Source organism: Bison bison, unplaced genomic scaffold (assembly GCF_000754665.1).
Source record: "Bison bison bison isolate TAMUID 2011002044 unplaced genomic scaffold, Bison_UMD1.0 scf7180017864163, whole genome shotgun sequence".
Taxonomy (NCBI): Eukaryota; Metazoa; Chordata; class Mammalia; order Artiodactyla; family Bovidae; genus Bison; species Bison bison.
Genome location: NW_011494735.1, coordinates 8,338,750 through 8,358,510, shown reverse-complemented (window position 1 = coordinate 8,358,510; position 19,761 = coordinate 8,338,750). Strand labels below are relative to the sequence as shown.

General features: G+C 39.4%; 1 protein-coding gene across 2 annotated transcripts in view; it reads right to left on the bottom strand.

Annotated features, from left to right (window-relative positions):
- Positions 1–1,770: 1,770 nt before the first annotated feature.
- The window catches only part of WIF1 (WNT inhibitory factor 1), a 92,355-nt gene continuing 74,364 nt past the window's right edge, over positions 1,771–19,761 (bottom strand). The window contains exons 6-10 of one of the 2 annotated variants that reach the window (XM_010841580.1): positions 17,653–17,748; positions 13,070–13,165; positions 7,178–7,273; positions 6,571–6,666; positions 1,771–2,933 (exon numbers count right to left, since the gene is read on the bottom strand). In XM_010841580.1, the coding sequence (XP_010839882.1) occupies positions 2,812–2,933; positions 6,571–6,666; positions 7,178–7,273; positions 13,070–13,165; positions 17,653–17,748 (506 nt within the window). In that variant the 3' untranslated portion in view covers positions 1,771–2,811. The remainder of the gene's footprint in view (positions 2,934–6,570; positions 6,667–7,177; positions 7,274–13,069; positions 13,166–17,652; positions 17,749–19,761) is intronic. The other variant, XM_010841581.1, reaches the window with a different exon arrangement.

Sequence of the window (19,761 nt, the reverse complement as noted above, 5' to 3'; positions counted from 1 at the left end):
TGCTACCTAGGATTTGTAGAGTTTTGTGTTCTGCTGTATTTGCTGAGAAAATAAGAAGAGCACAGTATTGGGGCTTCAGAGGCAAGTGGCATGAATTCAAGCCCATCCCTATTATGTGTAGTCTTGGGTAAATCACTTCCTGTCTCCATGATTTGGTTTTCTTCTATGCAAAATTGCATAATGATACCTGCCTCATAGGATTGTAAGATAACACATTTCATATTCTTGGGAACCAATATGTTTTTTTTTTTTAATTTTATTTTTATTTTTAAACTTTACAAATTGTATTAGTTTTGCCAAATATCAAAATGAATCCGTCACAGGTATACATGTGTTCCCCGTCCTGAATCCTCCTCCCTCCCCATACCATATATGTTCTTAATAAATGGCAGCACTTAAAAAAAATTGAAGTATGGTTGAATTACAATGTATGGTAGTTTCTGATATATAGCAAAATGATTCAGTTTATATATATATTCTTTTTCAAACTATTTTTGGATAGTTTATTACAGGATATTGAATTTGGTTCCCTGTGTTATATAGTAGGACCATTGTTTATCTGTTTAATATATGGTAGTGTGTATCTGCTAATCTCAAACTCCTAATTTATCACTCCTCCACCACCTTTCCCCTTTGGCAAACAAATGTGTTATGTCTGTGAGTCTGTTTCTGTTTTGTAGATAAGTTCATTTGTCTCATACTTTAGATTCCACATGAGTGATATAGTGTGGTATTCGTCTTCTCTGACTTCATTAGTATGATAATCTCCAGGTGCATCCATGTTGCTGCAGATGGCATTGTTTCACTCTTTTTATGGCTGAGTAATATTCCATTGCATACCACACGTTCCTTGTTTAAATTTTTATTTTATGCTGGAGCATAGTTGATTAATAATGTGGTGTTGGTTTCAGGTGTACCATAGAGCGATTCAGTTAAGCATATACATGTATCTATTCTTTTTCAAACTGTTTTCCCATTGAGGTTATCACAAAATATTGAGCAGTGTTCCTGTGCTATACTGTAGGTCCTTGTTGGCTACTTTTTTAAATTAATTTTTATTGGAGTACAGTTGATTTTCAATGTCATGCCAGTTTCCACTGCACAGCAAAGCAACCCAGCGACACACATACATACACTTTTTTTCCAGTTCTTTTCCCATATAGATCATTATAGAGTGCTGAGTAGAGTTCCCTGTACTGTACAGTGGGTTTCTATTAGTTATCTGTTTTATATATAATAGTGTGTATATGTCTATCCCAATCTCCCAGTTTATCCTTCCCCATATTTCCCCCTTTGTTACCATAAGTTAATTTTCTACATCTTGGACTATATTTCTATTTTGTAAATAAGTTCATTTGTACCTTTTTAGATTCTCCATATAAGAAATATCACTGTTTATCTTTGTCTGATTTACTTCACTCAGTATAATGATCTCTAGGTCTATCCACGTAGCTGCAAATAGCATTACCTCATTCCTTTTATGGCTGAGTAATATTCCACTGTGTATCCCACATCTTCTTTATCCTTTCATCTGCTGATGGACATTTAGGTTGTCTCCATGCCTTAGGTATTATAAATAGCGCTGCTATGAATGCTAAAATGCATATACCTTTTTGAATTACAGTTTTCTCCAGATTTGTGTCCAGGAGTGGGATTGTGGGATCATATGGTAACTCTATTTTAGTTTTTTAAAGAATCTCCATACGGTTTTCCACAGTGGCTGCATCAATTTACATTCCCAGTTGGTAACACTTTCATTTGTAATATTTTCACACCATTAGAAAGTCTTCACTAATGGGATATTTAACATGGTCTAGTTAGAGAAGATTTCTTGAAAGAAATGACAACAAGCTGGGAGCTGACATAATAGGAGTGTTGCAGGCTCTGACAACAGAGTGTAGTGTGGCCTGGCTGAAGCAGAGGCAGAACTGGGAGGGAAAGATGGGGCTGGAGAGCTAGTCCAGAGTCAGGGAAAGAATATCTTCTCTTTTTTATGATATTGCAAAGTTTTAACTTCTATTCAATTGCAACCAACTTTATTTCCATAAAATAGCACATGCAAAGACCACTCCATACCACACTCAGAAAACTAAAGCAGCATCTTTATTTTATACAAACAGTATAAAATGTTTATGTAAGAGCTGTGTTTTGTTTACAATATATTATATTGCTTCAAGCCAATGCCAACAGTTCATACATATATTCCCTATTTTATTGTGTTTACAATATATTATATCATTAAATGTCACTACCACAGTGTTATTTCTTTCTCTCTCTTTTTTAATACTGAATTCTCTGGAATCATGGTAAGGTCATGGTCAGGTAAAATGTATTATGAGTTTAAGGGGAATTCAAAAAATGTAACAAGTGTCTAAATACATGACAAAATAAATTGAAATGCGAAGACTTCAGCACTTTTAACTGCTTCATCCAAACCCTTGTGATTTATGCATTTTTATTCCATTTATCTTCTCTAATGTTGCCCAGCCTCTCAATACCGTGAATGCATTGTACTTTTGGAAATTATCTGCCAAGTACACACTGAAAAGACAAAAATTTAACCTGAACAACTGACATAACATAAAGTTGGTCCCAAAGCACCGAAACAAGAAAATCTATACCATCATGCTACAGCTGTACTTAGAAAACTTAAAAGGAAGAGTAAATATCAGCTCAGTGATTTATAATGAAGCTAATAAAATTCAGGCCAGTATTCTTAACTGTAATAAACATTACTTGAACATTCAACACATGAAAGGTTAACAAAGGCTATGAACTTGGTGTAACTTAAAATGTTTCAGATGTCGGAGTTCACCAGATGTAATTGGATTCAGGTGGGTCCTGCCGCTCCTCGGCCTTTTTAACTGAAGGCGTGTGCTGCCTGAGCTGGGCGCCTGCTGGCCTCAGGGTATGCAGGAGGCTGGCTCCATACCCTGCAAAATTATTCACAGCTTAAAAGAAAAGAAACTACAAAAACAAGCTCTTCAGATTCATTATTCACCATTCAAATAAAATCCATTTTCCCTTTCCAACCCAGAGTGAAAGACCACAGTGACCACAAAAAGCTACCTGAATGATGAGATGTTACAGGTTCAAGATCTCTTTTAAAAGAAATTCATTTTACTAACTCCATCAAATCTGGCTTCCATTGAATCTCTGATTCACTATATATTTTGGTCATGACACGCATGAAGCAAACTTGGGATGAATGTTATTGAATGGAAGGATGTTCTCCATCCAAAGGCTCGTAAGGATCAAGCACTGAGGTCTCATTGCAGGAGTGCTTCTGCAGAGAACGTTGTCATTGATCCTTTCATTGCCTTGCAAAACCAATCTCCATTATTATTGAACTGCAGCCCATGGGGTCTCGAAGAGTCGGACACGACTGAGCGACTTCACTTTCACTTTTCACTTTCACACATTGGAGAAGGAAATGGCAACCCACTCCAGTGTTCTTGCCTGGAGAATCCCAGAGACGGGGGAGCCTGGTGGGCTGCCATCTATGGGATCGCACAGAGTCGGACACGACTGAAGTGACTTAGCAGTAGCAGCAGCAGCAGTTCAATAATAACAACTCCCATTCTTCATAAAGATCACATGATTAGGCATGGCTATTGCATTTACACAAAATATGAATTTTATAAGAATTAAAGACTTCCATAAGTCAGACAGAGAAGGTGAATTATTGTATGAGATCCCTTATATGTGGAATCTAAAAAGAAATGATACAAACAAATTTACTTAAAAAAAGAAAGAGACTCATAGACCTAGAGAATGAACTTCTGGTTGCAGGGGGTGAAGGAGAAGGATGGGTAGAAGGGATAGCTAGGGAGTTTGGGATGAACATGTACACACTGCTATGTTTGAAATGGACAACCAACAAGGCCTGCATAACACAGGGAACTCTGCTCAATGTTATATGGCAGCCTGGATGGAAGGTGAGTTTGGGGGAGAATGGCTACATTTATGTGTAGCAGAGTCCCTTTGCTATCCACCTGAAACTATCACAACATTGTTTATTAATTGGCTATACCCCAATACAAAATAGAAAGTTTTTAAAAAAATGAATCAATCTAAAAGAATTTAGGAAAAGAGAAGTGTTTAAAAAAAAGTACACCAGTACATATATTAGAGAAGGGTTAGGATTTGAACTGCCTCCTTCTCAGTGGGCTTTTGTGAGCCTTGGTCAAGATGGGTGTCTACTGATAGCATTTCCAGTTCATCGTAAGAGGAGTATAACACAATAATACAATGTGAGTTGTGAGTTACACAACTCAAGACTTCTTTTCTTCTTACTTATGAACTTCTGAAGATGCCTGGATCACTGACTCACTTCTGCTGATTTCCTAAAACTGATCAGCAGTTAAAAATCTGCCTCCATCTTCCTGTGCATTAGAGTCAAGTTTGGCATTTCATTTGTTCCCTGTGGTTTTTAAATGCAAGCATGCCGTTAAGTAACTGCTGAGAACAGAATGCTTTGTTCCTGAATGCTTTTCTTTGAATTGTCAGCATGTAGGCTAGTAGCTCATGGACCGGCCAAGACAATGAGCCAACAATCCCTACCCTGCTGCTCACCCTGCCACCCATGAAGCCCAAACCTCCCTGGTGAGGCAGAGCCTGAGCCAGGAAGTCTGTCTCCAGTGTCCTCCTCCCATCTAGGATGTCTGGGTGCCTGGGACCTCCCAATGTGTCACCTCACTGGAAATCTGTTCTTAGCAGAACTCTCTGCCTCACAGCTTCCTTGTCATCTCCTTTTAAGCAAAATTAACCTCATTCTTTCAGCCTGATTCTCTCAGCCACTGTACAAAATGGCTGGGGGGCCTCTCCTGTAAAACCTGCTTGCATTTTAATCAAGCACCAAGGCATCTTCTTGACATGCATGGCTGAATCTGAAATGCATGGCTGAATCTGAAGGCGACAGAGATGACAAAAGCTTTCAGCAGCAAAGTCTGGGGCTGGGAGACCTGTCAGAACTGCTCACCTAAACTGCACGCATGAGGGCCTCTCACTTGCCTTCTTGGAATGGTTAATTGTCTATAGGTCTTTTACCTGAAGGAAGGTCCCCTTCTGCCCCATTTGGTACCATTCCATCATTCCCACCTGGGTAAACGAGCCATTTTCCAGAGGAATCCACTTTTTGTTAAGCTATGTCCACCTGAAGCCAATTCAACCTACCATCCAGCCAAGGCAATGGTGGAAAAAAGACTCAGCTCAATGGCTCAGTGTAGCCTAGGCCAGACACCAATATACTTTAAAACAAACAAACATGTAAAGCTACACATAACTGGTTTTATACATATCAGAATAGTACAATGTGTGTTATAAAATATGTACAAAAAGTAGGAATTAGAGATTGAGATATATAACTATACATATAAAATTTCTACATAAATGTAATAAAAGAACATAAAATATTTTTTTAAATGTCTTCAAACTAATATTTTCCCTTAGCACCCCAGATGATTATTCCACACTCACCGGGCTATATGCATCACCCTTTGGAGACCATTAGAAAAACACCTGATATGAAAGTGATCTGTTCACTTTGTGTACATTATTTTGGAAACAACTTGATAGGCACAATCTGGACTTGTATTAATCAAGGGAGCTGCATGACTGAATGAAGCCTTCCTTTGCCCACAGAAAGTAGCCAGTGGGTCCATCCTCAGCAGTTAGAGTTCAAGCTGCAGGATGAAACTGCAGAAATGCATTATTTGTTTCCTTCACTTGCTGATCGACTGCCCCTCTCTCTTGATTCTGGGCACCACCAGGAAGGATCTTTTCTGTCTGTTCACTGGTATGTTTCCAGTGCCTGGATTCATGTTTAGCACAGAGACGATATCAATCAAAACAGAATGATTGAATTTAGCAACTTTAACTTTCATTTTGTGTATAAAATAGACCAGTGGTTTATTATCTTATCAGATCAGATCAGATCAGTCGCTCAGTCGTGTCCGACTCTTTGCGACCCCATGAATCGCAGCACGCCAGGCCTCCCTGTCCATCACCAGCTCCCGGAGAGATAGTCCATTTTTGGTGGTCAGTAAATGTGAAAAAAAATACAACTCCATGTTAACATCTCTCCTGTACTTCACAGACCTTTTCTCTCCCTTGAAAGAACCTATTTAAAGCATCCCAAAACCAACACAGTGTAAAGATTTTACACAGCAAACTCATGTTCTAATGCTCCTTGATCAATCCTGAACGATAACATGAGAACTTTGTAGCTACTGATCTACATTTGATTTAGAAATCTTACTTTTATTCATTTCTATCATAGTTAACATACCATATTACCAAACCAACCTGGAATACTAATTTAACCTGGAAAATATTTGTGGTGATATTTTACAGATGTGGTGGTATTTTACAGCGATGCTTTCTTTCCTCTACACTCTAAAGCTTAGAGAGTTCTGGTGGTAGTGGGGACCAGTGGAGAGAGCAGGAAGAGGAGGAGAAGTTGGTTTTATGCAACGGAAAGCAGAGCTGAGTTATGGCTTGTCTGTCCTGGCCTTTGGAGCCAGGGAATAGACGTGCAAGAGTCTGGCTCCCCAGACAGTTCACACTCACTTTTATTGCAGTGTCTCCCATGCCAGCCTTCCCGACACTGGCATTTGTTGGGTTCCTGGCAGGTTCCATGTGTGCCGCAGCCAGGTTTGCAGACAGCTAGAGTCAAAGGAGATAAATAGAAAGTTTCCTGAGCTTTCACCGGTTAACAGAATTACGCAGCTATCTTCCCCGCAGTTCTTTCGAATGTGTTAGTTTTGGCTTCATCCCTTCATGTGTTTTTCTAAGTCAGTCTCCAGCTAGAAGTCAGCTTTGGACTCTCTTGAGTCAGTCCTGGAAGTGAGCTAGACTTGATGTTTCTCAGTGACAAAAGACACTCAGGAGGACTTTGAAACTGCCAGGCAATGGAAGTTTATCTTCCTTAAGAAAACTCCTAATAGTTAAAAAGTTTGGTGGTGTGTGCAAATGTGTCTAAGTTTTTTTTTTTTACATGCATGGATTTCATATGTCTTTGGTCTACCTCAAGAAACATAAATGTCAGTGAAGAAAGGTTAATTGTGATGCCTTGGCAACATGCAGCAGGTACAGAAGTTAGGAAGTAAGAGAGAAGAGATCCCTGCTAGTTTAACTACCCGATAACACAGGTCAGCTGTGTGTACAGGGTACTTACGCTTTGAACAGAGGTCTCCTTGGTAACCTTTGGAGCACTTGCATTTGTTTTTACCAATGCATTTACCTCCATTTCGACAGGGCTGTGGGCATTTGCCTGAAATAGAAGAATGCAAATAAGCAAGGAACTCTGTTCTCCTTTCAGAGGCAATTACATTTTTTCAAAGGAATCGCAAGGCTTTGAGAGGATCAAGGCTTTTAAGTGGCAGTTATTTCCACTTATTTCGGATCAACCCTGGCTTTGTTACTGTTTGAGCTTCGTTTTGGGGACAAATAGGCTCATATTTTATAATTTTGGATATGAATCTTCCACAATGAGTATTGTTCAAATGCTGTATTTATATCACTTTTTTGACAAACAATGTTTTATCTGATTCATAAAAACTTGTAATTCAAGATATATTGAAAGTGAAGATATGGATAGCCCCCTAAGTGATCTTTCCTCTGAGTTCTGATTTTTGTATGTCACTATTTCTGAAAGCAGGCCTATACCTGGACACGATGACTTCTGTCTTAGCCTAGGATTCTCCAGAAATCAGGACCTGCCTGCAGAGTTTATTCAGGGAAGTGATCCTTGGGATGAGGAATAGAGGGCAGGGAGAGTCAACAGCAGAAGAGAAAAAGCCAACACAAAAGTATGTTTGTAGGTTGTTCATCACTACAGCAACTGGGCTCTATTTCCGCAGCATCTTTCTGAGGAGTCAGGTAGATGGACTGCTCCTTCAAGTTGCCTGAAGGGAGAGAGAGGGGATTGTTTATTCATCTGCACCAGTGTCCACTGACCAAAGGTCACCCCATGGAATCACTTTCTTGAATTTCTAGTCTGTGACTACAGATTATATACGTATAATCTGTATACATGTGCAGTTGCTCAGTCATGTCTGACTCTCAAGAGTCTTCTCCAACACCATAGTTCATCAGTTCTTCAGCGCTCAGTTTTCTTTATGGTTCAATTCTCACATCCATACACAACTACTGGAAAACTATAGCATTGACCATACAGATCTTTGTTGGCAATGTCTCTGCTTTTTAATATGCTGTCTAGGTTTGTCATAGCTTTTCTTCCAAGGAGCAAGTGTCTTTTAATTTCATGGCTGTGGTGACCATCTGCAGTGATTTTGGAGCCCAAGAAAATAAAGTCTCTCACTGTTTCCATTGTTTCCCCATCTATTTGCCATGAAGCGATGGGACTGGATGCTATGATCTTCATTTTTTGAATGTTGAATTTTAAAAGCCAACTTTTTCCACCCTCCTCTTTCACTTTCATCAAGAGGCTTTTGAGTTCCTTTTCACTTTCTGCCATAAGGATGGTGTCATCTGCACATCTGAGGTGATTGATATTTCTCCCGGCAATCTTGCTTCCAGCTTGTGCTTCTTCCAGCCCAGCATTTCTCATGATGTACTCTGCATATAAGTTAAATAAGCAGGGTGACAATATATAGCCTTGACGGACTCCTTTCCCAATTTGGAACCAGTCTGTTGTTCCATATCCGGTTCTAACTGTTGTTTCTTGACCTACATATAGGTTTCTCAGGAGGCAGGTAAAGTGTTCTGGTATTCCCATCTCTTTAAGAATTTTCCACAGTTTGTTGTGATTATATATATATATATATTTATTTATTTATATTTGTATTTAGTACTCAGGGTCTCTGGTGGGAAGCGAGAGACGTGTGGCTCAGCTCAGGTGCAATCAGACTGTGTTTGTACAGATTAGGTCATCGCAGTGATGGAGGGAAAGGCTGGCTGAGAAGGACACGAGGTGGGGCACACAAAGTCCTTGATTCCACACTTGGGCATTTTCCTGGAATGTCTCAGATCCTAAGAATACTTCATGCTTTATCTCTGTGCCAAATGAGGAGTGCTGATATTTTCACAGATCTCTGCATCCCAGGATTTTAGAGCTGGATATAGATGTAAAAATCATATTTTTCTTCTTTCTTACTTCTATGCATTTGCAATCTAGAATTTGCCATCCTGAGGCTGAAGTTTTTTCTGGGTAAGCATTATGCTTGACAGACATGAAGTGAATCCCATATGAAAATCATTTTGCTAAAAACACTTTCTTTTATTTATCCAAAATGACTTTCCTCACATATAAATCTCACTGTGGAGATTAGAGAGACAATTGAGATGTTAGTGTCTCTCAGAAAATTGAAATGCCATTAGAGCTGTAGGCTTTTCTGACACAGGGATGTTTCACAGAAAGGTGTTAAAACAACCTTAATACTTGAATGCCACCTTTCTATCAACCATTAAAATCCAAAAGAACCCTTTTTGCTAGGTTTGGACACAAAGAATAGCACTTACTCTGTGGTCAAGATCCAACTTCAATTTAAGGAAAGGAATATCTAACTCTGAATTTCCATTTGTGTCAAAGGAACATCTGATCCCATCATATGCTCAAAATTGGATACTTTGCAATGTACTGGGGTTTTTCAACTAAGCAAGATGTGGGACAATAATTAAATGGCAGAAAAGATAGAGGATATATTGTGAACTACTTGGGGGGTCCAAGGTTCCCCATATTCCAGGAGATGTGAACTTAGTATCCAGAGAGAATGGAGAGAATGGCTGATAGAGACAATCTTTTCATTGTCTCCAAGGATGTTTTTGTTCCCTTGGCAAGAGGGAAGTGAGGACCCTGAGGCTTACTGCAGCCAACAGGGAAGACGTTCTCTCTTGGTTATCACAGAACAGAAATCTCTTTGCAGGTGACTATTAGAAGGCCATTCCTAGATCAAACCTCATGGAACCAAAATATCATGAAGGGATGACTGTTTTAAAGTTCAGAATTCTATAAATGTCTTTATTATTGACTTTCTTTTCCTAAAACTATATTGTGAACAAATTCTTATCATTGGATAGCGGAACCCTGAGTCAATGTGAGAAATCACACATTTTTACCCAAATGAGACTAAGCACTGCCTGAAGACAAATAGATTTGACTAATTCTAAACAATTCAAATTTTAGCTATAACCAGTGAGGACAGTGAGATAAGGTATTGACAAAATAAAGATATTAAACTTCCTCCACCCATCAGATTGGGAGGTAAATCTGTGACTATCCTTCACATAGAGAAAAGATTAAAGTGGTTTACCATAAGTGCCAACAACCACCATCTCTGAGTCTTAGAATTTTACAAGTGATTTTTAACTGTTTTATCCAATATTCTAATTTTTTATGGCAAACATTTTATATAGATTACAATAATAAAACCCATTAAGGTATTAAAAAACCCAATTTTGGTACCATATAAATAATTTGGTTTTTTAAACTGAAGGTTCATTAAGGAATCTTATAAAGTTAATGAACCTTAAAGAACAAGAAAAACATATGTACAAATATCCAGATACTTCTAACCATAGTCTTGTTTGTTAACCTGCAAGTATATCTCACAATCAAGTCAGAATGAAGTTTGAGAAGCCATCAACTTTGATAGAGGCCAGGGGAAATGATAACAGCATCAGAATACATATTTTATCTAAAAAAAAGAGAGACAATAACAAATACTGGTAAGGATATGGAGAAGTTGAAACCCTCATTCATTGCTGGTGGAATGTAAAATGGTGCAGCTGCTATGGAAAACAGTCTGGCAGTTCCTCAAAAAATTAAAGAGTTAGCACATGGTCTAGCAATTCCACTCCTAGGAATACTCAGGAGAACTGAAAACATGTTCACACAAAAACTCGTACACAAATATTCATAGCAGCACTACTATTTGCAGTAGCCCTAAAGTGGGGACAGCCCAGGTGCCCATCAGCTGATGGATGGATAAACCAAATGTCGTTGGTATATCCACACAATGGAATATTATTTAGCAAGTAAAAGGAAGTAATGATACATGTAAAAATAGAGGTGAACCTTGAAAATATGCTAAGTGAAAGAAGTCAGACATAAAAGGCCACATATTGTATAATTCTATTTATATGAAATATCCAATATCTAAGTACATTAGTGGATTCCAGGGGTTTGGGGTGAGGACCATGAGGAGTGACTGCTGATGGGAAAAGGGTTTCTTTGGGGGATGGTAACATGTTCTAGAAGTAGATGCTGTACAACTTTGTGAATATAATCAATATCAATTGTATGCTTTAAAATAATTTTATGTATGTGAATTATGTCTCTTGTTAAAAATAAGATATATAATTCAACTTTTTGTCTCTATTACACTATAGGCACTTTTCAATACAAGGCCGATTTTAATTTTTCCTGGTAATATGGTTCTGGCGATAGAAAAAAAAATTTCCTAAAAGGATTTGAGTATAACTTGTGATGGCAATAATCAAGAGCTTTCAAAGGCCCACATTTTTGGTGCAATTAGGGAAAAAAAAAGAATAGAAAACATTATCTCTGCCAATGGAAAGGTCATAAACCTAAGGGCATGAAACAGCATATGTCCATGAAGAGAAAGGAACCCATGAACAAAGATTCATAAACATGAACCAATTAAGTACACAAAGTCTGAGTGTAAGTGTGTGGAGAAAATTGAGGGGAGTTAGTTCAGAGATATCTTTATCGGGGCAGGGTAATTAACAAGAACAGAAACCACATCCTGACAATTAAATTACATGTTCTATGAAAACTTCAGAAGTATTTCATTTGAACTCTATAAAAAAATAGTCATTTCAGCTATTACTCATTAAAGTGAAAAAATCCCCACAAATAAATTAGAGGTTGAAAGTTAAAATAGAAAGTCAGTATTATTTAATTCTGAACCCACTACAACTTCAGAAACTATGGCTAGAGCAAACACAGTGGTGTTTTATGGACATAATACAGCTGGAGGTGAAAATGCTGTATTCCAGAACTTCCAGAAAAGTAGGGACATGCTCACTCACATTCCTTTTGTTTCTTCCTGAGCCACGCTTTGGTGTTATCTGTTTTTGGGGTCACAGAGCAATCTAGGGTGAGGTTGGCTCATTTCTGAGTTGAGCAGAGAGCTTCAGTGATGGGAAGATAACAGGGCCAGGGCAAAGAGTTTGGTATCCTGGTTCCCAAAACAATGATTATCCACCACATTCCACCCTTAAATTTGTATTTTTTTTTTTTCTGGTATCACAGCATGACAAACATCTAGAGAAGGCATAATGTGCATTGATTTTAAGTTTATGGATCAACTATTTTTTTTTGTCAACCATAAATAAACACTTAAGAGACACTTCCTCAATCTAGATACAGAGCATTTTAGGCACATCAGAAAGTTTTATTGTGCTCCCAATCACTATTCTGGTTTCTATGATCTCCTAATACTTTTGCCTGTTCTTGAACTTCATAAAAATGGAATCGTCCAGCACGCATTTTCGTGTGTCTAACTTCTTTTACTTAGCATAACATCTGTGCAATTCATTCACGCTGTTGTGTGTGCTATTAGATGCTTTTGTTTTTATTGCTCTTTACCTTACTTCCCTCCGTTTTCTTGAGTCTGTCTTTTTCTCTGAGATGGATTACTAGGCTCTGGCTGGTTGGGAAATGTGGCAGTGAGTTGGGAAATGTGAACAGAAAGAAGAAAGCCAGAGGTGGGGGAAAAAGACTCTATGCCTGCAGGTAAGTGAACAAATTCCAGCTGTCCTTAAGCTCTGGTCTACATTTCTAGTCTCAAACTATGGACTCTCTACAAGAAACAGTGCAACATGGTGAAGAGCGCAAACCAGACACAACCGAGTCAGAGAGTGTTTAATGAGTCAGCTGAGCTGATCTATGCCTCTCCTCTACCCCACTGTTAGCCAAAATGGATGGCGGCTGAATCTAGTAAAAAGAAACCCCTGGCCTGAGACCTTAGACAAGCTATTCATTGTCTCGGGGCTTCAGATTCCTCATCAATAAAATGAAGGGGTCAGATGGTGCCGCTCATGTTCCCCACCCCGAACAAAGACAATGCAGGTCAGTACTCACTCGTTTCACACTGCTCTCCCTCTAGTCCTGGAGGGCAAATACACTTTCCAGGGTAGAAACAGGTCCCTCCGTTAAAGCAGGTGGCTGAGCAATTTGCTGTTAGAATGAATAACAGGGTATTGCATTAGATAGTCACTTAAATCTAACAACAACATTTCATTAAGGCTAAGTGATACTTCTTAGGCATCTGCTACTTGCCCATTTACTTATTTAATAAAATAAGCCATATTACCCAGACAGCAGTGGTAATCAATTGCTTGATCATTTGCAGATTCAGGCAATATAACAGGATACCACACACATGACACCAGACCCACCTCTAGGGGTTTGTTTGCCTCTTAGTGAAAAAAGGCAACAGTGGGTAAAAACAAATATCTTTTTAATTTTATTGTAAATATCTATGCTCTTAAAAGGAGAAGAATGCTATAAATCCAAGAAAATATTTAAGATGAATGAAGAATAAAAGGAGAAAACCTTCTTTGGAGCAGATAAAAGGGAGAGAAGTCATAAATATTAGGATTGGACAGAGGAGAAAGCAACTTTTTTCCTGATTAAGAGGAACAGAGATGCATCTTATATAACAGAAATTTTTGAAAAAAATAAGTTTTTATGACGTTTGCAAGAAAGAGTAATTATATTCAGGAAAGGGCAGCCTATTCCCCTTTATGAGATCCCGTAGGCAGGGAAGTGGCAGCGGCATGAGCTAGAGGGATGACGAAAGTGGGTATGTGACTGTGGGAGTCCAATAAACTAGATTTTCCAGGTGATAATCATACTGCTGGTAGTTCATCCTAAACCCTCCTTTTTAGAGTCAGCTTCTGGAGTTTCACTGCTCACTGGCACCTAAAATAGAGGGAGGACAGAAATGAAAACGGGGGAGAGCAAGTATCTAAAAATAGACAAGTTGGCTCATTCTATAACGGAGATGAAAATAAGAACTCAGCTATTCCAGTTTCACGGCCTCTTTGTTCTTGTCCTATATAAAACAGGCCAAAATTGGCTGTAGGTGAATGAAAGCTGGAATAAGCGTCCAGGAAGAAAATCAGAAAGGATTTCCAAAAGTTCTAAGTGTGTGCTTTCTTTGCGGAAATGAAATCCAACTAAAATATTCTATGAATATCATGCTTCCTAAATGATAAAACTTTCGTTAAAAATCATAAGCATCTCCTAGCTTAAGGCCATGCTGTATTTGCCTTGGCAAAATCAAGTTTCTTGTCATAGAGGGTAACAAAAGCACTGGAGGACAGGATTTAGGATTTAGGAGAATCCGATTTTTGAACTTCCTTTGTTACTTGCTGCTAACATTGTTGAAAGTGAAGTGTTGCTCAGTGCTGTCTGACTTCACAACCGCATAGGCTGTAGCTCACCAGCCTCCTCTGTCATGGAATTCTCCAGGCAAGAATATTGGAGAGGGTAGCCATTCCCATCCTTCTCCAGGGTAGTATCTTCCCCACCCAGGGATCGAACCCAGGTCTCCTCCTTGCAGGCAATTACCATCTGAGCCACTGAAGCTAATATTAGGGCTGGACCTTTTGTAATAATCTAGAATTATTATGGAATGTTTCACAAGTTTGCCTGTCATCCTTACACAGGGGCCATGCTAATCTTCTCTGTCCTGTTCCAACGTTATCACATGTATTGCCAAAGTGAGCAGAGGACAGTTGTTTTTGTGAGCATGTCTTATCTCCCCACTTGCCCCTGTTTCTCCTGGGGATAATAGGAGATGAGAAAACATCAGGATCTGTGTCCACTTTGCTGGATCTCGCTGGACACTATCCTTACTAACATGTAGAATGCGATGAACCTGGGAGTTTAATCAAAAGTTACAGAATGTGACCAACATTACAAATGTGACAAAACTGATTATTGAATCTGGCCACACCCTTAATAATTGCATAATTGCTTCTCTCCATCTCTGTTGTGCGATGATTCTTGACTAAGAAAATGAGCCAGAGACACCAAAGGACTTTCACTGGGGCTGAAGGTTTGCTGGGCCGGTATTTAACCACTCAGCCGTTAACGTTTACAACAGATGTCCCAAGAGCCAATGAAAGTTAATCTTTAGTGTTTCTTTGAATCTGTAGTGCCAAGGTCTAGTTCCATGCCAGTAATTAAACCATTTTTCAGAAGCTCTATACTCCCTCCTGGATAATAAATGCATCTTTTGGTTGAGATAGTAAAAAAACATTATTTCTTTTAATGTTCCCAGATCTCCAGTGAGACCAAGTGGAATTTCAACAGACTTTCCAAAAGAATAAGAAAAAGTTACTGGAGTCTAACAAGAAGGAAAATCTTTCATCTGAAAGGTAAAATATTACAAATGTAAAAGGACTGGAATACACATAGACATTTTCCTTCACAGGACCATGCAGTGTTGAGACACCCTGGCATAAAAAAGACATTATAGTTGATTATCAGTCACTGTGCATACTACACCAATAATAAGCCTCATAAATGGTCTTTTAAAATTGGATAATACACTTGTTCTTCATCCAAATTTCTGAAGGATTGGCTCTATTGCCTAGTAAATTTGAGATAATATGAATTTAATTCTGCTTCTAGAATTAAATTCTGCCCAATTCTGAAGTAGCAGAAGGGCTGAATGCTAAATTTAGACAAATGAAAAGAAGCTGCACAAGAAAGAATTTTTTACTCACTGGCTATTATTATCAATGTCATTAGTGATTAATCTTTATAAAATTTTAAAGTTGTTTTCATTCCAATGCTATAGTTTTCAAAGACCACCTACAAATAAAAGGTAGAGATGTGAACATGTGCTCTCAGTTAGCTTAGAGATGGGGGAACCAGGGGTCAATGGCTTAATTTCTATTTACAGTTGGGAAAAGCATGGCCCACAGAGATTGGTTTCTCTACTCAGACTCACTTGTAGAGGAACTGGGTTCTGAAACAGGTAGCCTGAGTGGCAACACGGTACAGTGGAGGGTGTGAATTTGGGTCAAGGTACTCAAGGTCTATAAACTTTATTTTGCTTATCTGGGACTATGATGAATAATTATTTACATATCTCAAGAGATTGTTAGAACTAAAGTCAGGTAATTGTATGAAGGTACTTTGCATATCACAAAATAACAGACAACCATAATGATTATTCTGACTCATGCTAAGGGCTCCTTCCTTTAGCTTTTCTTTCATTTTAAAAAAGCTGCTCATTTTGATGTTAATTGGTGCTATCTGTATTATCACTAAAGAGACACTTCTCAAAAATAAGCATATTATTTTATTTTGGCCAATCCAATATTTATTTTAGAAAATAGTGCCCTACTCATGCACTTGGCTTTTCTGGTGGCTCAGTGGTAAAGAACCCGGCTGCCCATGTAGGAGATGTGAGTCAGTCCCTGGGTCGGGAAGATCCCTGGAGGAGGAAATGGCAACCCACTCCAATGTTCTTGCCTGGAGAATCTCATGGACTGAGGAGCCTGGTGGGCTACAGTCCATGGGGTTGCAAAAGAGTTGGACATAACCAAGCAACCAAACAACAACAACTCACACAATTAGCATTTTTGACAGAAGGATAATTTCATTAAATACATACACTTTAAGGATGTTAATTTTTTTCCATCATACACTTTACAGATGTTAATTTTTTTCCATAAAAGATGTGAACCAGGCAAAGTAGATAGGTGTCTTGCAAGACTATGAATCACACCATTCTACTCTAGAGCCATGTTTGAATCTACTTTCTGAGAGTAAAATCTGGCTATGCTGCTGCTTCATAGGAAGGAGGGACCCATGCTCTCAGGGATGTGATCTGTGAGCAGAGAATTAAATGGGTGATCAATGAACTTCTAGGTCAGGCAATTTGGAAGAGATTGTTTTAGAAGCTCACCCATAAAACTGATTTGGGACATACGAAAACAGCAATGGGCCAGGAGTAGCTAACTGTCCATGAAACTTCATGCTCCCCTCCCATAAAGGGAGATAGCTGTCCAACCAGGAATGACATTTCTCCTGCTTGCATCCAGGTAGGTAATGAGGCTAATTCCTATCCATGGAATGTGTGTTGAAAGTTTTGTGGGTCACTTTTGGACTTTGTTTTTTTTTAAGCAGTGCCTATTCCAATCTTTGCTGGAACCAGAGAGCTCCTAAGCTGTCAGCAGGATCATCAGTGCCTGGGGCCCTGAGTCACTGTATGGAGAACTGCCTTGCACACTGACCAGGTTCCTGCACTGGAGCATTCTGTGAGTGAATGTAAACTTGTACTGTGTTAAGCTACACTAAAATTTATAGTTAATGTTAAAGCAACCAGCGAAGTGATACACCCTATTTATAAAGCTGTTATGAAGAGTGATGATATAGTAAATATACTTCTTTTAATTGAAACATATATATTACCATATGTAAAATAGGTAGCTAGTGGGAAGTTGCTGTATAACACAGGGAGCTCAAACAAGTGCTCTATGATGACCTAGAGGGCTGGGAAGGAGGTTCAAGGGGGAGGGGACGAATGTGTACTTATGGCTGATTCACCTTGTTGTATAGAAGAAACCAACACAGCATTATAAAGCAATTATCCTCCAGTAAAAAAAAAAAAAGTAAAAAGAACCTTGTTCTTAGGAAGTTACCTTTATCGCAATTGACTCCATAGAATCCAGGTGGACAGATGCAGAAACCGGGAGTAACACATAGCCCGCCATTCATGCATCGTGGTGAGCAAAGGACTAATGGGGAGAGAGAATTCTAATTAAGGCAAATAGGGTTTTAGAACAGGACCATTTTGGAAATGTCGATAATATAACAGGTCTACATTTTCAAGCTTTGTGGTTGACTCTAAAGGGGTTGCTCTGTAAAGATAGAAGTTTGCTATATTAAAATTATTTTTGTGCAGTAAATAAGGTTATATTTTTAACCAATTTCATAGAAGAGAATTTCGGAATTGTTCCACTTGAATGGCTGATTAAAATTTTCCCAGAATCATTATTTTAAGTAAGATGTGGTCTTCTTAAGAAGTACCTTTTTCTGCCTTATTTCCTCAATTTTTCAATTTCAAACTATCTTCTGTAAATATCATTTTCTGCTGTATTTCCTCAATCTTTCAATTTCAAAATTAGTCCAGATGGAGCTCAGGACAAGATGGTGGAATAGAAGGACTTTGAGATCACTTCCTCTCATGAGAAGACCAAAATCACAACTGCTAAACAATCACTGATAAAAAAAAGACTGGAACGTACCAAAAAAGATATTCTACATCACAAAGACATAAAGAACAAACCACAACAAGACGGCAGGAGGGGCACACTCTCTACACAGTCAAATCCCATACCCCCTGGGTGGGTGACCCACAAACTGACAACAGTTGCAGAAGCTCTCCCACAGGAGTGAGAGCTCTGAGTCCCACATCAGCCTCCCCAGTCTGGGGGTCTGGCATCAGGAGGAGGCTAGACTTGAGTGCAGGAGCTCCACCGGACTTCGGGAAGCAAAGACTCCACTCTTGGAGGGCATACCTGGGTCTTGTGTTACCAAGACCCAGGGCAAAAGTAGTGACTTTACAGGAGCCTGGGCTAGACCTACCTAGTCTTGGAGGATCTCCAGGAGAGGCAGGGGCAAGCTGTGGCTCACTCTGGGGACAAGGACACTGGTCAGAAGATTCAGGGAATTTTCACTGGCATGAGCTCTCATGGAGGCCAGGCCAACATTTTGGCACCAAGACCAGAACCCACCCAACAGCCTATAGGATCCAGTGCTTGTACACCTCAGGCCAAACAATAAACAGGGTAGGAACACAGCCTACTCATCAGCAGACAGGCTGCCTAAAGACTTCGTGACCTCATAGCCACCTCATCTTGTTCAGTCACTAAGTCATGTCTGACTCTGCAACTCCATGGACTGCAGAACAGCAGGCTTCCCTGTCCTTCACGATTGTTTAAACTCATGTCTACATCTCAATGATGCCATCCAACCATCTCATCCTCTGTCGTCTCCTTCTCCTCCTGCCCTCAATCTTTCTCAGCATCAGTCACCGCTAGAGACACCCCTTGACATGGCCCTCCCCACCAGAGGGCCAACACCCAGCTTCACTCACAAGGCCCCTCCAAACAGAAAGCCTACATAAGCCTCTAGACCAGCCTCACCCACTGAGGGGCAGATAACAGATGCAAGAAAATCACAACCCCTCAGTCTGAGGACCTAGCCTACCCACAACAGGCCAGACGCTACCCTCGGTGGGACCAACTGGGCCCCAGACCTGCAACTAGCAGGCCAACACAAGCTTTGGGACACCATGGAAACAATCCCACTTACCATCACATCAAAAAGAATAAAATACCTAAGAGGAAAGCTATCTGAGAAGATAAAAGATCTATACTCAAAAAAACTGTAAGTCACTGATAAAAAAAAATTGAAGATGATACAATCAGATGGAAAGATGCACCATCTTCTCAGATTGGAAGAATCAATATTGTTAGAATGACCATACTATCCAAGGAAGTCTACAAATTCACTATTCAGTTCAGTTCAGTCACTCAGTCATGTCTGACTCTTTGCGACCCCATGAATCACAGCACGCCAGGCCTCCCTGTCCATCAGCAACTCCTGGAGTTTACTCAAACTCATGTGCATCGAGTCAGTGATGCCATCCAGCCATCTCATCCTCCGTCATCCCCTTCTCCTCTTGCCCCAAACCCCTCCCAGCATCAAAGTCTTTTCCAATTAGTCAACTCTTCTCATGAGGTGGC